Source organism: Dama dama, chromosome 27 (assembly GCF_033118175.1).
Source record: "Dama dama isolate Ldn47 chromosome 27, ASM3311817v1, whole genome shotgun sequence".
Classification (NCBI taxonomy): Eukaryota; Metazoa; Chordata; class Mammalia; order Artiodactyla; family Cervidae; genus Dama; species Dama dama.
Window position 1 is genome coordinate 54,712,868 of NC_083707.1, and position 20,474 is coordinate 54,733,341.

At 40.0% G+C, this 20,474-nt stretch overlaps 1 protein-coding gene across 24 annotated transcripts in view; it reads right to left on the reverse strand.

Annotated features, from left to right (window-relative positions):
* Window positions 1–20,474, reverse strand: part of TCF4 (transcription factor 4) — a 378,467-nt gene that overhangs the window by 187,143 nt on the left and 170,850 nt on the right. For 20 of the 24 annotated variants that reach the window (XM_061131188.1, XM_061131173.1, XM_061131175.1 and 17 more), the window contains one exon: window positions 3,405–3,469. In XM_061131188.1, the coding sequence (XP_060987171.1) occupies window positions 3,405–3,469 (65 nt within the window). Of the gene's footprint in view, window positions 1–912; window positions 1,058–1,494; window positions 1,643–3,404; window positions 3,470–20,474 lie in introns of those variants that run through there. The other 4 variants (XM_061131193.1, XM_061131195.1, XM_061131201.1 and 1 more) reach the window with 4 other exon arrangements.

The window sequence follows — 20,474 nt, forward strand, 5'->3', positions numbered from 1 at the left end:
ACTAGCTATAGGCTATCGTATGAAGATCAGACTATCCTGCAACAACTTTACTTCCTCTCATTTCGTTTCTGTCAGACTTTCCATTATAAATTACATTTTCTCTTTCAGTTAAAAAAAAAAGTAGTATGAGGTTGCAATTTGGCAAAAACATTTTAAGCCTGGGTGTAATTTCCGTACCCCAATTTGATTGAAATTAGTTTTGCCATATTTAGTGAAAACTAAAAAAAGTCCATTTGGCCGCTTTGGTTTCTATGGGTTTATGTTCTGTACAATTTCAAAAGGCTGAAAAAGTTACTGGCTTCATTTCCGATCATTTTCAGTGAAAATGCACTCATGAATTCATATTACCCCACTACTATTTTTAATGAAAACAATTTAATCGCTAATAAAGAACCTGCCAGCTTTTGTGTCTCGGCTAAAACACCCACTTTTTAAAAGTTCCATGTCTATCACTGTCAGTGGTACACCCTCAAGAGATACATAATGGATATATACATACACATATATATACATAAACATATATATATTAACCTGATGCATTCTGAAACAACACACATCTCAAAATAATAATGATTTATTTCTGCAAGACAGCATTTGGCTACCTGTTGCTTACCACTGCTATTTCTCTGCACAAAACAAAAGGCTACCAGAACTGAAGAAGGATGTTCATCTATATCAGGGGTTATTTCTCTAAGTCCACAGGATGACCAAACAAAAGGCTACTGGAACTGAATAAGTATGTTCATCTATAACAGTGCTTATCCCAGTAAGTCCACAGGATGCAGGGTTATAATACGACAAAGCAGTTTGGGGAGCTCCTCGGGGCGTATCAGTTAAAGGATTTCCATCCAGCACCTCTCTAAGGTAGGAAGCAGGAGAGAACAACAAGCTCCCTCTCCACGAGTCACTCACCTTGCCACACAGTGGGGAATCGTTTCAGCTGTGATCTGCTATTTAGACTTGAAGCCCAAGACACGGAGAGTCTGCCTTTCTTTGGGGTTTGCATAGCTGGTGTTGGAGAACAGGAATTCAAAAAGCAATTCGGCTCAAGAGAAACTCATTTTCACCGGAAGACACACTAGGGTCTGTTCTATTCTCAAATTTCACCGAAAGCAGAAATTCATAAATATGCCCCCCTCTCCCTCTCCAACCCCGATTTCCTCAATTGGGGAATTTCCAAAATTGTGCTCTTTGCTTCCTCCTTAAGTGATCAACACCGTTTATGGCCACTGCTGAGCCCAAGCTGAGCAAAGAGAGTCGGTCCTTGCGAGACTCACAACCAGGAAGCAGAAATCAGAATGAAAGAAATCTCCACACTCCACGGATAGATTATGAAGACTTTTTTAAGAAAAGCGGATGCAGCCACGCTCTTATATACAACAGAATTCTCCTGGACACGAACGTCTCAGGAGACATTCCCCAGGCCAGACATTCAGCCATCACACGCCAGTCTGTCCATCTCTGATCCACCCTCTGCCCCTTGCCACTTCTCACCTTGCGTTTGCCCAAAAAAACGAACTCCAGTCGCACCCGAGGGCAGCACTGCCCACAAACCGAGGGAGGGTCTGTGTCCCGGCACACACACTGACAGACTCACGCGGTCTGAGTGACGCTTTCACAAGTTAAGGGGCCTCGCGCTTACTCAGCAGAGGAAATCTTTGTGTCTGGGAGGAATCACGCCAATTCCTATTAGGAAGAAAGGATACAGGGGCGAGGAAGTCTATTCTCTCGTTGACCAGAAAAAGAGGCCGGGCGAAAACAGAGACCTCTGCCATGACCATCTGCGAAAAGGAAGGATGTTGTCAACTTTCTTCTCCCCAAAACTCAAACGACCTCTGCTTTGACCCTCAGAAACCAGATACACAGGAACAAGCTCTTCTGCGGGAATTGAGAGCTTTACACCAGAGACTCCGCTCCGAGGCTCTCTGCCCGAGCTATCTACCCCGGCACATTTGCACTCACATTCCAAAGATGTTTCCGTCGCGCTGGAATGGCTGTAAATTTCTTTCCTGCAGAATTCTTTCCAAACAAACTGCCGTCAACTGTACTCTGCCGTGTGCAGCAGGGAGATCTTAAACCAGCACCGTTCACCTCATCACAGCAAACCTCTCAGATGCCGAGGATGACTGAACGGGTGGCTGGGCCAAAGAAGTAAACTTTAAAAATGCAAATCTCTCCAGAAGGAAGGGGAAAAAAAAAAAAAAACACACAGGACTCCACCAGAATTCCACCTTTCGGAACCTATGACGGATACCTAAAGGCCACCTCCTCAAGCAGGCTCTATTTAATGACTAAAACTGTCTGCTTACATTTTCCAGGATCCGTGAAACAGGTTGTTTAAAAAAAAAAAAAAAAAGCAAAATGTAATTTTTTTCCCCCCCATCATTAAAGAAAACGGGAGGGTGAGAGAGTGAGAGGGTTCAGGAGAAGAAGCATTCCCCTCCCAACACAAAAAGAATGTACATTTCTCTTTGGGTGAATAATGTAACGCTAGAAAGCTTTGAATCTGAAAGAGAACCATTAAATTCTATCAAGAGTTTTCCAAAGTAAGAAAGCAATGCCCTTAGAAAAAGAAAGTTAAATCCTTCAAGGCAAAAAAGAAAAAGATATGAAACATGTGATTAGCACCGATACTGAAATTAAAAAGAAAGCATCTATAAAAACTCAATTGTCTTGAAACAAAGCTTACACTTTTGGCTATGGATAGTATTTTTAGAACTGGGCTTTCTCTGGAGAGTTGAAAGTATGCAAATGCACAAAGCCCAGAGACACACACACACACATGCTATACCTTTGTATGACACTGGCATTTTATTATTTAATTAAAGTACTCTTATTTTTCTAGCTCACGCATGCCTCCCTTGAGACGGCTTTGCTGTTAGCCTGCTGGCCTTGACTTTCAGCCAAAAACAATTCAGAAACAAAAAGGGACAACAAATCATATTTTCACAGACATTTTTATCCCTCAATACAACCCTGTTTTCACACAACATCCTACAGCCCCTATGAAAACTATAATTTAGGGCAGTAGCCACCCAAAACCCAGGACCTGACACATGGCTGCACGAAGCATTTCCAGGGTAAGAAATTCTCAAGTTCTTAATTGCAAATAAACTCTTTTGATAGAACCACTTTCCCCGACATCGCTGGTTTGCAAACAGTGCCACTGGTACCGGCTGATGGATGAAAAAAATAACAACAAGCCAGTGAACACAGCGCTGATACGATGAGGTGTTTGTGACTGCCGCGCTCGGTGCTGTTTCACTACTTTGCAAAAGAGTCAGGCATCCGAAGATTTTCGGTGCCTCAGTGCCCCAGCCTCAAATGCATCACCTAATTTACAAAACACACTGATTCACCAAGGCTCATCCTCTCAACCCTTCTCCAAAGAGATTCTCACTTACCTGGTGGCAACCCTGTAAATTCGATTCTCTCCCATAAGATGGGTAGGAGCCCCTTTCTGTTTTACCTGCCAAGAGAAACAACAACAACAAAAAAGTGTAAATTGTGTTTTTCCTTAAAAAAAAAAAATAAAAATCTCCTTCAGGTAACAGACATCCACTTCTCTTCCCCGATGTTTACATACGAAAAGTAGGCACTATTGGCAGTGTATGCAAGCAAGGCAGAGAATAACACTTCCCCACGCTGGCTATGATAAACTGGAAAAAAAATATCCTTCATTCCTATTCTTAGCCAAACTGCTCCACACTTCCAAAAACTGTCATTCCAATGGCCTCCACTTTCTCTAACAAACAAATTGTCATTCCTTATTTTCACTTTCTTTCTCGCTCACAAAATTTAAACAATTTCATTTTTATTTACACAGCAGGCACATATTATCTATGTAATGACCCCGGCCTAGTCATTCCCATTGATTACATTGACACTTAATGGTGAGGCCAAAGCTAATCAATCAGGACTCTCCAGATGGTGACTAAAGCAAAGAAACTATTCAAAATTCTGGGTCTCCCTTCCTCTCTCTCTCTCTCTTATTTAAACTCCCTTTCCCAGGAGTAAAGACCATCATGATCAAGATGATGATGGAATTTACATTTGGGAAAGAGGACTGTTGAAAAATTGCCCACTCTGAGCCCAACTTCAGATTCCACCAGTAGACCCAGCAGAACAAGGGATAACGGAACATCAGTGTCTTGTTCTGATTCTAACACTCCAATTTTTTATCTGTAGACTCCTCTACAGAGATGTACAGAGCCATATCTAAGGGTAAAAATCAAGGCAGCTTATTTGTTTCTTTTAAAAAGTATGTTGAGCCTTAATCGTCAGGAGAACAGTGAAAACACCTGACAAGAGATCCAACCAGTAGAACATACCTAGCGACACATAAAGAACTGTTACAGAGAACAGTCCACACTAGGACATTAAAAAGGGCTTGTCCCGCCCACAACACAAACCCCACCCCGTCCAAGACAGAAGGATGCGTTCTTCCCTTGAGACTAGAGCTTATGGTACATTGTCCTCTTTACCCAGGACTCTACTATTCTTTCAATGGAAAATTCAACACTAGTATTTTGAGAGGCTGGATGGATCCTTCAAAGTTCACAACACCCAAGTTCTTCCCCCTTGACTCAAGTTAACATAAACGTTATAAGCAGCAGTGTTCAACTGTAATCTCTGAGTTCAATGACAATGCCATGAGGGCATGCCTTCCTGACACCACCAAGGAATGTGCCTTTGAGAAATCTTAAAACCAGTCAAAAGCTCGCCCTGTATGTGAGTCACTATAGACATAAAACCGAAGATGAGTTCTGAAGGAAGCCAAACCTGAGTCTTAACATCAACCCTCTTCCCCATCAGTATTAACTTTTCCACTGACTCGAATCAATCTCAAACTTGGGGACACACTCCCGCCACCCAACTTCTGGCAAAGTATTCAGCGCAAAGCAGAAAATCAATGACCATATCAGTTTCAGTCCAATGAAACAGGACACCAACTCACAGATTCGGTCCTGGGAGGTCTAAGAGAATAACTTTCATTGTATGAGGATTTTACATTGAAGAAGAGATTCACTTGCCTGTTTTAGAAATACAAATGGTCATAAAGACCTATTTATTCTTCTGTGTCAGAAGGAAGCTACTTACAGTCTTTAACTTCTCTTTATACATATTACTAACAGAAAAAAAAAAACACCTCGATCTTTATGAGTTATCAAATGATGTCTGTCCTTCCTTAAGCTCTCACATCTACAAAGCTTTAATACAACCAGGACATGATTCACTTTGACATAATAGCAACTAGAAAGACGAGTAGAGAGGCAGGCAGACATGCAAACAGAGAGACAGAAAGAGAGAGAGATAAGGTAGAATTTACTCTGACTTCCAAGGAAACTGAGTATCTAGTGTCCTGTTCTGGTGACTTCCAGATACTGGAAGGAAGAAAGGTGATCTATTTCTTTCTCTAAAAGGAGTTACTGAAGCTATCCCCTACAGAATTTCACCACCTGGCATTATTTCCCAACTTGACTCCCACATATAGACCTGGAGAGATGAATTTTCCTACCAGGACTTGTCTCAATTTACATATATATATACATACATACACACACATACACACACATACACACACATACACACACATATATAAAGTTAGGTCCATTCCTTTCATTCTTTTAAAGGTAGAGAGGGGGTCCATGCAAGTAGTAAGGATGTGAGAGAGAAAGAGAATGTGAATAGATAAACAGGGGAGAGGAGAGAGAGGAAAAGAGGAAGATGAAGGGAGGGAGAGTGGACTGGAAAGCACAGGGGCGGGCAGAGAGCAGAGGCGGGGAAGAGCCGAGCAGGGACGCAGGCGGCAGAGTCCCCAAAGTGCTCTTGGCTGCACGGACCCAGCATTCTTTACTATCATATCAGATACAGACTGCTTAATCTTAATTTTGCTTGTTAAAAAATATTTATCCAGATACAAAAATAAACCCACTGCAAATTACAAGTTGTCAGGGTTAAAAATCTACTCCTGTTTGTGTGGGGGAGGACAAGAGACCAGCATAGACATGAATCATTCTCAGTAATTTGAGTGTTTCCATGACATCAGTGGGCACCCGTCCAGGACTCTGTCGAAGTCTGTGAGGTACCGAAGAGGCAGCGCAGCCAGCAGGAGGCTGGGAGGTGCACTTTTTTTTCCCTTTTTTTTTTTAGGATTATATTCCTTGTAAAGATTTCATCTGTGGCATCCACTTTTACCATCAAATAGATCGCTCCAGAGATCCTGAGCGAACGCATGTCATTCTGACCGTGTAAACCTTTAACTTTATTACATCTTTTTGTTCCCAAAATCAACTATAAATCTGTCCTCAGAGCCCAAATCCCTGTCTGGGAGCAAAACAATCAGGGACATGGACTGTGGGTAAACCCAAGCACCTTCTCAAGCCTATCTTCTCTACTCCACTAATTTCCTAATGACAAAAAGCAGCCATTTTACAATGGCACCTCACTTCCATGGAGAAAAAAATATATATATCTTTTGTATAAACAGTCCACTAAAAATTAGCTATCATCTTGATGTCAGTCTTCTGCTTAAAATGCTCAGGAACATTTGTTTCAGATAATAAAATTCTCAAGAGCACTGATAACATGTTTAAGTAGGATCCTTAAGTAACTATCTGTGCTCGTGAACACAAAAGCTCCTAAATATGTGTGTTTACTCTATGCCAGGCATGGATTTTTGTCACTTATACCCACTGGCTGGCGCGGACAGCTTCTTTCCTCCATTCTTCGCCACCGACCTCCCCCCTCATCCCCACGATCACAACGGAGCTTTGAAAGAGCTCAAGATTCTATTTTTCCAATATTTAAAAGAGATAGCAGTGATGAACAAACCCGGCGCATTCACTGCGGAATTTTCGAGACAACCCTCCAGTACTAGAATGCGACAGCCGCTGCGGATATTTTTTGGCACCAAGACAATGGTGGCAGTGCCAAGCCCCATGGCTAAAAGTACTCAAAAGAGGCATAAGGGTAGCATTAATCGCTCAAGTCTTTTACTGCATGGAGTACTGTTGTCCATATTTTAAAAACTAAAAGTACCCGTTAGTAACATTTGTCGTCTGCCCACTAAGGGGGTGGGCGGGGGGGGGGGGGGGGGGCTCTGAAATATACACCAGAAACAAATCTTGTCAAGCATTTGATTCATTTTTATACCTAAAAGGACCAAATGTTAAATTTTGCTGCTGGTGACGATTTGCCGTGCATGAAACGAATAATATGACCTAATAGGCTACACTGAAGGCTGAATGAAAGCTACAAGAGAGGATTTCATAAACGAAGTCGACATATTGGCTAAACAACTTTCTTCTGTAAAAATGATGTATACAAGGAACATGTAATACTATGTCACAATTTTTTAAATTAAGCAAGAAAAACGCTGTAAATGAGCAGACACAACATCCGTCAATCAATCCTTCTAAAGACAAAGGAGCTCAACTCACAGCCCCTTCTCTAGAACAAGTCGGCGTCTACAGTGAGCAAACAATCCGGAAAGTCAACACGTGTTTTGTCCAAATTGAACCCATCAGCTGTTAAAAACCTATATTTAAATTTGATTATTAAAAATGACACCAATGGGCAATCAGTAAAGGAGTCACTTGCTTTATCTGTTGCCCTTGAAAAACTCAAAGCTAAGCAGAAAATATAAGCTGTTCCCACTTAGTTTTAAAGACCAATCCTTTTGCTGATTTATTCAACTGTTCTTTATCTTGCTGCCTCATGAAGGATAAAGGAAAAAAATTAATGCGGGAGGGAGGATGATGAACAAATATCTATATAATTCTAAATCTAGTACTTTTATATTCTTACATAATTTTCTGTTTGACGCCTAATTTTCCTTACAATCTACTCATGGTATCCCATTGTAAGCGAGTGCCATAGGAAATGACTCAGAATGAAAGTGTTACATGAAGGGAAAAACTGGTCACATAAACTCACACAAGGACACATCTAAGAAGGATCCCCTTCGACAGATTACTACACCTAAACAGTTCTAATCTGTTTGGAGGGAGTGAGAGACAGGCAAGAACAACTTATGCATAATATGATTTCTGGAGATAAGCCTCGACACAGATGAGCCCACGGGTGGCTGACCCATAGGATAACAATAGGTCATGTTTGGGTTTCTAGCTTTTCATTCTTACAAGGCCACTTTTAATATTACATATAAATGGTAAGTATTTCACCAACAACTGAACAAGATGCACTATACACTGGAACACATCATCCAATGAAAAGCCTTGATTAAAAAAAAAAAAAAAAATGACCTGATGTTGTAGGACAATACCCAGCAAGGTTATTCCATTGCTAATCCTCATTCTGGGAACTGAAGAACCAGCCTTTTGTTCTCTGTCACCAGACTAAGGAACCCATCACAACTGTGTTTGAGTTGGATTAAATCTCTGCCCCTGCCCTCAGCCCATCTTTGGTTACTCTATAATCTGGGGGTGGGAGGCATATTGAAAAGAGTATTTCATTAAACAATAATCCAAAGAGTGGTTCCGAAAATATACATGAGGTTATTTATAATTTACAGTTCTTTCATCTTTCCCACGCCTACCTTTTTCTCTCTTGTCCACATGATAACCAAGTTGTTGTCACGTATCCCCACTACACAAAGCAGTTATGGAGACTGACTCATTCAATCTACACAAGATCCAACCCTGTGAAGCACACAATATAAATACCATTTTACGGATGAGAAAACTGAGAAACAGAAAACTGCCCAAGCTCACAAAGGCAGTGACCGTCAGACCCAGGATTCAAACCCTGGCAGGCGGATTCCCAAGGCGGGACTCTTTGTACTATTCTGTGCTGCCGGAATTTAAACACCGGGAGGAAAAAAAAAAAAAAAACTACAAATACGTGAGAAGCCCAATTCGGAAGACTCAAATCCCAGAGCTCAAAACACTCATGAATTTGATATGAAATTAATGAAAGTGTCTTAGAGGTGGTGATAATTTACATTTACATGGTGTTTTATTCCTAAAAGGTCTCTAGGTACTTAATAGCTGTGCAAATAATGTACACCAGAACCTGTGACTTCATGAAAAATCTGCAACCAACTCCACAACCGGAAACAACTAACTGACAAGATCACGGCCGCAAACTGCATCTCTACACACGCCACTTGTGAAGAACACGAGTGCAAACCAGTGAAGAAGAGAAGAGTGAAAATAAAAATACAGTCATAGTATAGGACAAGACATGATAGCGCACTAGGGTCTTCTGTGGAATAAGAGCCCCACAATAGGCTCCGAAAAACAAAAAGGAGGCAATTTCAAAAGCCCAGGAAATGTTACAAGCTGCCTATATATCCCTCTTGACCCCCAGAAATTTACACTGTATCTTAGCAGGTGAAGTCCTCTGAAAAAATCCTACAATGAAGACATTTAATTTCAGTTAATATCTTTTTTTAACTTCACTTTTTAATTTTAATTATACATTTTATTTAATCCAATACATCCAAACTATTACAATTTTAACGTGCAATCTTTCCTAAATCCATTTGAATATACATACCTGCCCTTGTCTTTTTGCCTACTGACACAAATCCTGAGGAATCTGAGAAACCACTATTTTTAAAAACTTAACATTTAAAAGAATGCCCGGAGTTACTATATTTGTAATTTTCTATCAAATAAACAAGGTTAAAATTTGAATCTTATTTTAATTGACCTAAAAACACTTGTGTCTTGTTGTGATGTTTCCACGAATATACACCTTTGTGGTTCTGACTAGCCAGTCAACCTTAATTTTCCCCGATCCGAGCTTGGAGGTGACAGTCCGGGTTTACAAGAAACCAGAAACTGACATTATTTTCCTTATTTCTAAAATACAGAGAAGACCACCAGTTCTTTCCTGTAGAATCCTACTATACCAGGAGGCATTTTTTTTTTAATACAAATTTAATAAATTTCATGGTAAAAGAGTTACAACTCAATTTCAACAGATAAAATAGTCATTCCACAGTCTAGAAAATTCTCTTCCTCCACTTTTTCCTAAATTGAGAACAGAAAGAAAATTCAGAGGAAAAGTGACTAGGCACATAGTTTGCAGCAAAGAATGATGAGAAACGGGGACCAAATCACTTTCCCAGCAAAGACTAACTGATGTTCTTAAATCATCAAAATAGAACACTCAGTAGTAACTAGAGCTCTGACCTCGGAAAATTATGAGTTTTTAGCTGCTTTCTGTCACTGATTCACCTCATCTCGTCTAGACAGTGCCTTCAAAACAGTGGGTGTACCAAAATTCCAGATATACTTAAGAGTATCTTGAGGCATCACCAAGACTCTTCATCTGGGGGGATTCTAAACATGGTTCAGAATCTACATTCAATTCTCCTTAAAGCCCTCACATTTGTAAAGTATTATATAGTATGTAAAGTAAAGACAACAAGACCCTAGGAGTTCCTTAGATGGCCATTTTAACCCCTATGTCTACAGTGCATGTGTGTGCGCTCAATCGTGTTCAACAATTTGTGACCCCAAGGACTGCAGTCGGCCAGGCTCCTCTGTCCATGGGATTTCCCAGGCAAAAATACTGCAGAGGGTTGCCATTTCGTCCTCCAGGGGATCTTCCTAAGCCAGGAATCAAACCCACACCTCCTGTGTCTCCTGCGTTGGCAGGTAGATTCTTTATCACTGAGTCAACTGGGAAGCTCTATGTTTATAGCAGAAGTCACTAAAATTCAGAAAGGTGGGGAATTCCCTGGCGATCCAGGGGTTAGAACTCTGTCTGTGCTTTCACTGCCAAGGGTGCTAGTTCATTCTCTGGTCGGGGAACTAAGATCTCACAAGCCCTGTGGCCAAAAAGAAAAAAAAGGCCACCAACTTCTAACAAATAAAAGAGGTTGTACAGATATTAAGAGACAAAGCTAGAACCTAAATAACCAATTCCTGTACCAAAATCTGTTTTTACAATATGCCACCTCTATCACCCATAGCTATTGTGGTAACAAAGATGATTCTATATGCCTTTTTCTCACCATGTAGCACAGCCCTCTCCTCAATTCGTAGTAGGTCGAAAATGCATTCTCCAGTCCTTTGATGAATGAAAATGTTAGAACTGGTCACATTTTGAGTGACCATCCTCTGGGATACCAAAAATCCCCTTTTCAATGCAAAATGAAAAGTACTGTCTTAGATTATTTGGCCCACCCTGGACAACAGTCGGGATCATCCCCTCCCTCTCGTTCAGGAGAAGTACACACATTATCAAATGAATGCACGTGAGTTTCATCCTTTCTTTTCCCAGTGCAGGAAAATCTTTTATTGAAAATAACGCTAATTCCACAGAGTGTGCAATTAATCAACATAATCATGGGGATAACTTAGCTGTTTGGGGAGGTGTGTCGAATAACTCTTTAAGGCCACTACAGTGCCACTTGAGTCACAGAGTAATGCTTTTCTGAATCAGCAATTTGTACAAGGGTCCCCCAGGGGCCTGAAGGACTAACGCTAACCCTGAAATCACTCAACTTACACCTAACAAGTAACTTACCACTGGCTTGACGTGAATAAGATCTCAATGGTTCTGCCCGCCCTCTTTTATGGTTTTATTAGAGTTTAGTGCCTATGGTGTCTGGGCATAACCAAAGCAATGAAGGGCTCTGTGGGGCTTCCGAAGAAACATCATATACATCTGAAGTTTTGCTTTTTATTTGACAAAATGTAATCATTTTGCATAGAAAAATGAAAAACAAGGTCAGTCTTGCAATACACAGTGAAGGCATCAGAAACGCGCAGAAACAAAATGTTTCTGCTGTCATCTTAGAAGGAAAGGAAGACACGGGATCGGGGTGGAGGAAAAGAAGCCCTTCAAATCAGTTCTATGGCGAGGACACCCTGCCAGTCATGAGACTGTCGGAGGTCTTTTCTTAAAACAGATACCTGGGTTCTCCACCCCAGGGGGCTGGCAATCAGTGGAACAGAGTCCAGAATATCTATTTTTAAAAACACAATAAAATTTCACTGGTTAGTCTAACAGGCCAGGGGTAAGAATAACCAATTTAAGTGAACTGATTCGATCTTTAAGGTTACATCAGATGAAACTCCAATAAAGCCGGGAGATAACCAAAAAATAAAAAAAATCGATGACTATCTAATCTAACCTGTTAAACTGGATTTTGAAACAAGAGCTGATCAACAAGAGTTGATCGCCAAGACTCTTTCAGTTACATTCTGCAAGCTGGAGAAACTTTTTTCTGACAGCGTACTAGGCCTCTGTGTTTGTTCATCTCCACTCATGAAGATTGGTTGTTTTAAAGAAATGCATCTCACATTACCACGAAGATAGCTCTAACACAATAGGATTCCAAGACACAAGTGTCCTGGAGGTGGAAGGACATTCCTCTTCAGTCAGACCCAGTGGCCACTGCTCTGAAGTACCTCGTCCCCTTTCCCGCCCTAAGGAAGAAATCACCTTTAGACTCCAAGGATCAATTCAGGGAACCCGACTTGGTTTCTTAACCTAAAAGGGCGCTCCCACCCATGTATTCAGCATGTTCATGCTCTATGGAAGCATGGAGTCCTTGCTGGGGGAGAGAATCTGGTCTTCTGATTCCTCTGGAGGAGATTAATGACATTTCTGGCCAAACGCAGCAGAGACAATATCCTATAAGTAAGACTTTGTTGCCCCGCTCAATTATTTGGAATTTATCAGCAAATTTTAAGAAAATCAGTAGTTACGCTTTACCTTGCAATCTGCTTTTAGCGATACATTATGTACCGCCCCGTAAACTGATGTTCTAACAGAGTCTCACGCATGTGTGTATGTGTTAGTCACTCAGTCGTGTCCAACTCTTTGTGATCCCAAGGACTGTAGCCAGCCAGGCTTCTCTGTCCACGGGATTTTTTCAAGCAAGAATACTGGAGTGGGTTGCCATTTCCTTCTCCAGGGGATCTTTCTGACCCAGGGATCGAACCTGGGTCTCCCGCATCGCAGGAAGACGCTTTACCATCTGAGTCATCAGGGAAGTCTCACTAATATCAACTGTTCAAAATAATAATGACCAAACTCTGAATTAGGCACGTCAGCACAGAAGACAGAAGAAAGATGTAGTATTATGTTCGTTATAAAGTGTGTGTCTCGGGAAATTACATATTTTAGCACCATCTCATGTAGGGGATGGCCTCACTTGTCAAGCTGAGCTCACAACTAACCATTTGAATATAACCACCATCATCTCTTCAAAGAAGCAACACACATTTGATATGAACCTCAAGAATGCACAAAAATAAAGGAGGTGGGGGGTTCACAGAAATTTTAAATACAGCTTTACATATGTACAATAAATTAAGTATTATACTTACATGTGTATATATATATATAAGTATATAAGTAGCATTTTTAACCCCAAAGAGAAGAGAATCTGAGTGTCATTCATAGATGCATCTATAATATATTAGATGACATTTCTCTAGTCTTAGACTTACAGAGTTCATATTCCCTAAGTATACACTGCTGAGAAGTTGTGGTGAAATAGCCCATAACTCAAAATACAATTCAGGGTATTCACGGAGCAGACAAAGAGGAGGAAGACTGCTAACCATTGAGCCTGCCCTTCAAGATCAACTTGAAAAGAATGGCCCCATTACAAACACGCTGGGAGGGAAATAGGCCCAAACTACTCAAGAGTCCAACTCCCTTGTTAAAGGAAGGTGATGGTTCACAAGCAAAATTACACAAACCACTGAGCCCCACACTATAGCGTTTAAGGAAAACCTCCCAATTACTGAATATATGAGCATGACTAAATCAAGAGAGGGAAGCGGGGGCCACAGGAAGGAAGGGGAGAGGCAGAGGAAGGGATGATGAGGGAGAAGGAGGAACGGAGGAAGGAGAGAGAAGGGGCGTAGTCACAACAGTGACCGCATCCTAGCAAAAATATGCAAGAAAATAAAATCTACCACGTGGAACAGATGTTTACAGAAAGCAATTTTCAATTCTGAAGCTTGCAAAAATGGTCCTCTGAACCTGAAAGAGGCCCAAAAAACATGAGATTCGGGAATAAATACTGTTGGGTGCCTGCGTATAACTACTACGTGTTGGCTGATGGTACGTTAATGATGGACACTGTTCTCAGGAACGTGACTCAGATTGTGTAATGGGAACAGAATCTAAAAGGGTGGACATAGGTATATGTATAACTGATTTACCTTGCTGTACAGTTGAAACTAACACAACAGTATAAATCAACTATACTTTAATAAAAATTATTTAAAAAGATAAATGTTTATTTACAAAAGATAGTAGACAGGTGAAATGCCAGGGAGGAAATCCAGTAATGCACATTGTCAGGGGTACAACGGGAATACTGCAAAGCACAGAGGCCACCTGACACGACCTCGGCGTGGGAACAGACAGCACCAGGACACGCCATCAGAACAAAGTTAGCGGGAAGCGGATATTTGTGAGAATGCAGCTTGTGCTATTTGGCAATGTTAAGTAAATAAAAATAAATAATAACTTACACCTTTATGATTTACCCATAATAAATTTAAAGGTAACTGATGCCTAAAATTGGAAAGCTGGAAAACTGGAAATAACTTAGAAAACATCTCCCCACTTCTCCAGCTCTAGTTCTCCGATCACTCCATACACTCGGGAGCTGGTTGGGGAGTTTTGATGGAATTTGCTTATTATGAGTTAGAGAAATTTGCAAAGACAAAAGAACTGGAGAGAGCTAAAAAATTCTCGCCACAGAATTATCACGTCAGGGACTCAAGGCATTTCAGAGATAATGGAGAAATCACTTACACATAGTTAATTTTTATAAAGAAGTTGATGGGAACTGATCAACGATGATTGCTGCTATTTTAAAGACCTATTCATTATACAGAGCTTTGGTCTTTACTCCCAAGTCTCAAGGATACTATCCACCCAAGTCGTGGCACGGAGGTAAGAGGTTCCCTCTGTAACTGCCCTTGTGGACGTCAGTCCTGCAGCCCGACGGCGTGAGTGATCCGCTCCTTTAGCGCCCTACACTCTATAAACAAAAACCAAGAGCAGCCAAGCAAGCCAAAAGCCGCTCCACTCAAACTCTGACTCTTCTCAGTGTGTGCCGGGGAGAGCAGCCTCATTTGGTCTGCAAGGACACCAAACATGCCTTCATAAAACATCGGGATGTAAATACGGACTCCTTTTCCTTCACAAAGCAAGTAAAAGCAGTTAAGCCTATCAAGGGGTTCTCTACCAGGCATTAGCTTCATACAAGGAGTCATGTTTCAAAATTTCAATGATCTACCCTTTTAAAGTCCGTGCCCAACTTAGTAAACAAGAATTCTTCTTGAGTGGAATCAGGCAAGGAGGAGTTACGAAAGCAACAGGAAAATGATTACTGGTCATCTGAAAACAACCACTTAATAACTCAAGAGTGGTGTATACTTCACATGTTATTTGAGCTGTCAAGAGTCTCATATTTAGCAAAAGGAAACTCCCCCCAAAACTCCAAGCAAACAAACAAAAAAATTCCTTCATTTCTTAATAATTAACTGCCATATTCAGTATTAACCTAAAACTTTATAATCACTACAAATATCTGATTGTATAAAAAACAAGAAAACAAAACAAAAAACAACAAAAAACCAACCTTGAAAAATAAAGGAAATTAAGAACCCCTCATACCAGTCAGTTCCAATCTAAGTAGCCAGCAGAGGGCGCACAAGCCCCGACAAGAGCTGGCTCTGGCCAGGTACCACCCAAACTCATCTCCGTCTAAATCCGACCAAAATTTGAATACAGGAAGGGGGGACATCATCCTATCATGAAATCGCTAAAACTAACGTGCTCAGTTTAGGATCAGTAAGAAATACACACAAGAATACTTTATTATTCAATACTGACTTCAACATTTGTTAACAGCTTCATGGAAAGGTGTTCATTAAAAAGAAATTCTTCTTCTTTGTATAAAGTGAAGTTTTGTCAGTTTTCAAGGCCACTGTAGTGTTTATAGATGCATATGAAGAATTATCTAGAAAACATGCATTTGTAGGAGTAAATTAAATACTGATTTTCTAATACATAAACACGTAGGTTTTGGTAAGTATATTAAATTACCCTCTGCCAACAGACAGTTTCTTTTAGAGTAATTCCATGTGTCATATGCAAATCTATTGATTTTTGTAACCCTAGAGCAATCAAATATGTACCATTTTATAGTTAAATTGAGACACATAAGTTACTTATTCTCCCACTGGTTTGTGCTTGATTGATTCTTTTTAAGTTGTCTCTTCTGGGTCTCTGTATTATAATATTAGCCTTGGAGTTACAGTAGATCACACCAGAAGAGCGCCTCGCAGCTACACACACACGTAGAAAGAGCACTCGGTTTATTCCGTAAAGACACAAACTCTTCCTAGATCTTTTCGAGCTTTTGATTTCAGAAGCAGTATCACAAACTGAAAAATAATATGAATTACCTCACGAAAGCAACAAATTAAAACCAACATCAGATACTGTATTTTTTACATTTACAAATAAAAGTTAAATAATCCACAGGATGTCCAATCTCTCATTTCAAGCACATTAGAATAAACAGAAGGTTTGCACTTAAGTTTCAAGATGGAAAGCTTAGTAGGATAATTAACTGCTACTTGTCCATCCACCTAAAAGATCATTTCAACCTCACCTCACTCAGCAAACAAAAACAATGAATCCACGTAACGTCACCATCAGGTTGATTTTTCTTTTTTTCAAGCATTCTTGGTTGAACTTAATTTACACCCTCTGCCAACCAGGTGGTTTAGGTTACATGTAGGTCATGATAAATAATACTTATCCTTTGGCTGATATGGCTGTACCGTTTTTGCATAAGTTAAACTGATGATGGTTTATTATTCCTAAGCACTCAATTCTGAAATGTTTACACAATCTGTTAAGTCCAGGCAAATTTAAATGATTCTGACATGCAGCCTGCTAAGGCCAGTGATGGGGATAATGCCTCTTTACGTGGGTAAAATTTCGTGGCATATAGGTCACTCTCTTAAGGGGAATCAACTGTGTGTCTCTTCTTTGCATTTCCACCACAATCCTTCATCCTGCAGCCTGGAGCTGAGAGTGAAATGCAAGAAAGGAGCCGAATGCTCAAAGCAAAAATCTGCTTCCAGGACAATCCATTATATCTGACAAGTTAAATGTTCCATGGTAGGCCATATGGCATCAGAGCAGGCCCGGCGATGGAAGAGGGGAACTCAGCAAATGCATCACAATTAAGGAGTTTGGCTACAGACCTTACTTTGAATTACTTTATTTTTTTAATAAATTTTAAATGCTGTCCCCCCAGTGTGTAGCTGAATCCCGTTCCTGGGATCATTTTTAAAGGAGTCCCATGGTTTTGTTCTCATCTCCTGGCTGTCAGCGCTGGACTCTAAAAGGCACACAGGGCCATTTTCATCACAGGAAGTTTCACAGAGGAGGACCTGTAGATTCATTTCAAAACTTTCCAGACAAATAATACATAGAGCCACTCTGTTCACTAGATTAGATGTCAATGAAACTGGTCATTGAAATGGGGCATTTACATGCATCTGAGAGAACATTAAATGACACCGGTTTCCATTTCTAAGTCCAAAAACTCTGAAAAGCTGTAGAGTCATAACTGGCATGTTTCGCTTTCTTCTGCGGTCTAATAATATTTACCAGACTAATGAGCTAAAGACTGCCTCAGCTGAACTGAGCTCCTCCTAACACTTCCCCAAAAAGGAAGTCGGCCTACTTCTGCTAATTCCATGTTCCAGAGGCAAGTCTTAGATGCTTTCTAAGATGTTGATTAAAACCAGGCTGTCTATAAAAATAAACATTTGTTGTTAGAAACAATGTAAATACAATTTGTATTATAATCAAGGTATGCATTTATTACATTAAGGGAGAAGAAGATGAAATTAATGAAATGACCAAAATAGCATCATTAGACCACAGTATTCCATTATACTATTCATTTCAGTAAGGAAAACAAATCCTTTCTGAAGAATTCTCAGGAAGAGAACTGAACCTGTAATAAAAACAGGAAAAGCTTTCTACATAAATGTCCAAACTCATCTGGTCCAGTGTCAAACAGCAATTTTATCAACACCCTCACTTCCTGGGGCTAACAACTTCTCAAGAAATTTACATATAATATGGTGCGTGTTTGTATGTGTTTCTGTGTGTGTATATAAACTCTAATGGGTGGGTTTTTTCTAAACAATAATGATTATCGTTTAAGTATTCACACTGGTTTGCAAACATGAAATTCATAATGATTAAAAGAAACATGGATGCAGCTTTCTGAAGAAGACATTAAGACTCATTTCCCTATTTTCACTCGCCATTTCTCCAGAGGGTCACTATTTCTCTCAAATGTACCCACTTCGGCCTTAATTAAGAATAACATTATTTCAAAGAGCATATCCAGAAACTACAAAAATGGGTCACTTTGCTTCATGTTTAAAATTATAAACACATTATCTGGTGGTCCTAAATTTATTATTTGTTGCTGTATACTCATATTTGTATCTCACTTATATTTTAATATGAAACAATTTACTAAATCATGAAGATGGTTATGTGGATTATGACTGGCAATCTGTATTAAAAATCAATTGTTACAGTTCTTTTTATTTTACCATGTGCTTCCACATACATGCTCTTATAAGCTTCGTCATAATTAAGTATCTTAACTATTATCATAACATGTTCATTCTATATGAGAGAAAAAAAGGCAGACTCAGAGAGGCTAATTTATTTGTCTTACGGCACACAGCTACACAATGGAGGAAGCACATCTTTTGCCGAAGCCTACCTCTAATGCCACAGTGTATCTGCCCTGTACTTCCCCAAACCAGATGCTATGTGAGGAAGTATGACCATTATTAGAAAGATACAGGCAAGTATTACTTAGGAATTTAAGTACATTTACTATACATTTTTACTTCTTATTCAAGAACAGTGGCCAGTATTTTTGGTATTGCGATAGTACCAGTATGAAAAAGACAGCAGAATCTCCATGCTTGGGTTTCCTAGGAGGAATGAACACCTCCTCAAACACACAACTACACTTACATATGAGGGCACACACACAGAATGCAGCCACGCACCCCTCAACACCAACAAAGTGCACTGGGCCACCATGGGCAGCAGATCCTATTTCTGGGTCTCCAGATCCACATTTTTATTACTAATTAAAATGTCCAGATGGTAAAGTAACACCTGATCCAGGGGGCTTTTAAGTACAGTAATTGTCAACGATCAACTACTACATTGTTAACAAATGGGAAAATTGGCTACACTGAGTTTTACATGTACTGTTTCCAACCTATCAGTGTAGTGGAGTTAAAACTTTAATAATCTGAACACCAATGTGTCCACATTAAATCCTTTACCAAGAAAGAAAAAGAAAGACCTGATATTCAAATCATCACCATTAAGAGAAAGCTATGGACTCCAGCAGAACTGTACATCACACCACGCCAATTCAGTTGTCTTTTCCAGGGGGAAATATATAAAGGAGGAAAAGAACGAGGCTCTTTCCCTTCATCCTTTGTCTTACAGGTTCACTAAACCATACACAAATTTTGGATGTATTTGTGCCCTTTAATTTGGGGGTAATTTTTATACCACACAGAGGTACAGATCTTTATCCCAAAGCAAAGTGCTCATTATCTTACAAGCTTTTTAAAAATATGAATTCGGGTATGACCTGTAAAAGTCAGGTTAGGCCTTGGCTCATGAATAACATACTCCTGGAAATCACAAATGCTTTTAAAATGTTTAAAACACTTACTTCCTAATCCTAAGTGGATTCATTTTTTCCTCAAACATTTTCTTTCTCTCTCTCTTTTTTTTTTTTGCAAATATCTAGGCTGCTTTGATACGCAAATGTTCTCCCAAACATTTCCACCAGCCAGCCACTGAAATCTCTCCACAGACCCTAACCAATGGGAAAGTTTGCAAGGGAAATACGAGAAGCAACTGGATGAGAATCCTGCCAGGAGCCCTGGCTTCACTGGCCACAAACAAATGTGGATTTTGTTGCAATACCTGTGGCTATTTTAGTGAAACAACTCCTTGAAAATTCTGTCATGGGGCAGTCATTCTCCTTGATTGAAGCAATAGCTTCTGGGGAGGGTAAAACCGATCTCCCACAGGTTTCCTATTTCAGAGTTCAATAACTCCAGGAAATGTGGCTTTGCACATGGACAGTGAAAATCTCATCACTTGAAAAAAAAAAATACCCAAAGGAATTAACATCTGCAAAACAGGAAACAGAAAGAGCAAAGCAACAGTGCCATGACCAGGGTCCCACATCGGAACAGGTATAATTTTAGGGGAGTACTAATACTTTCAGAAGTGTTCTCTCAAGGGAATAAGCCAGGGAAGAGGATGTCCCCAGAGCCATCTTTACTATATAAATAACTCGAGAAACTACTTATGCAAATGAAAGATTTTTCTAGAAATAAAAACAACAGCGTTCAAAACTAACTTGTAAATAC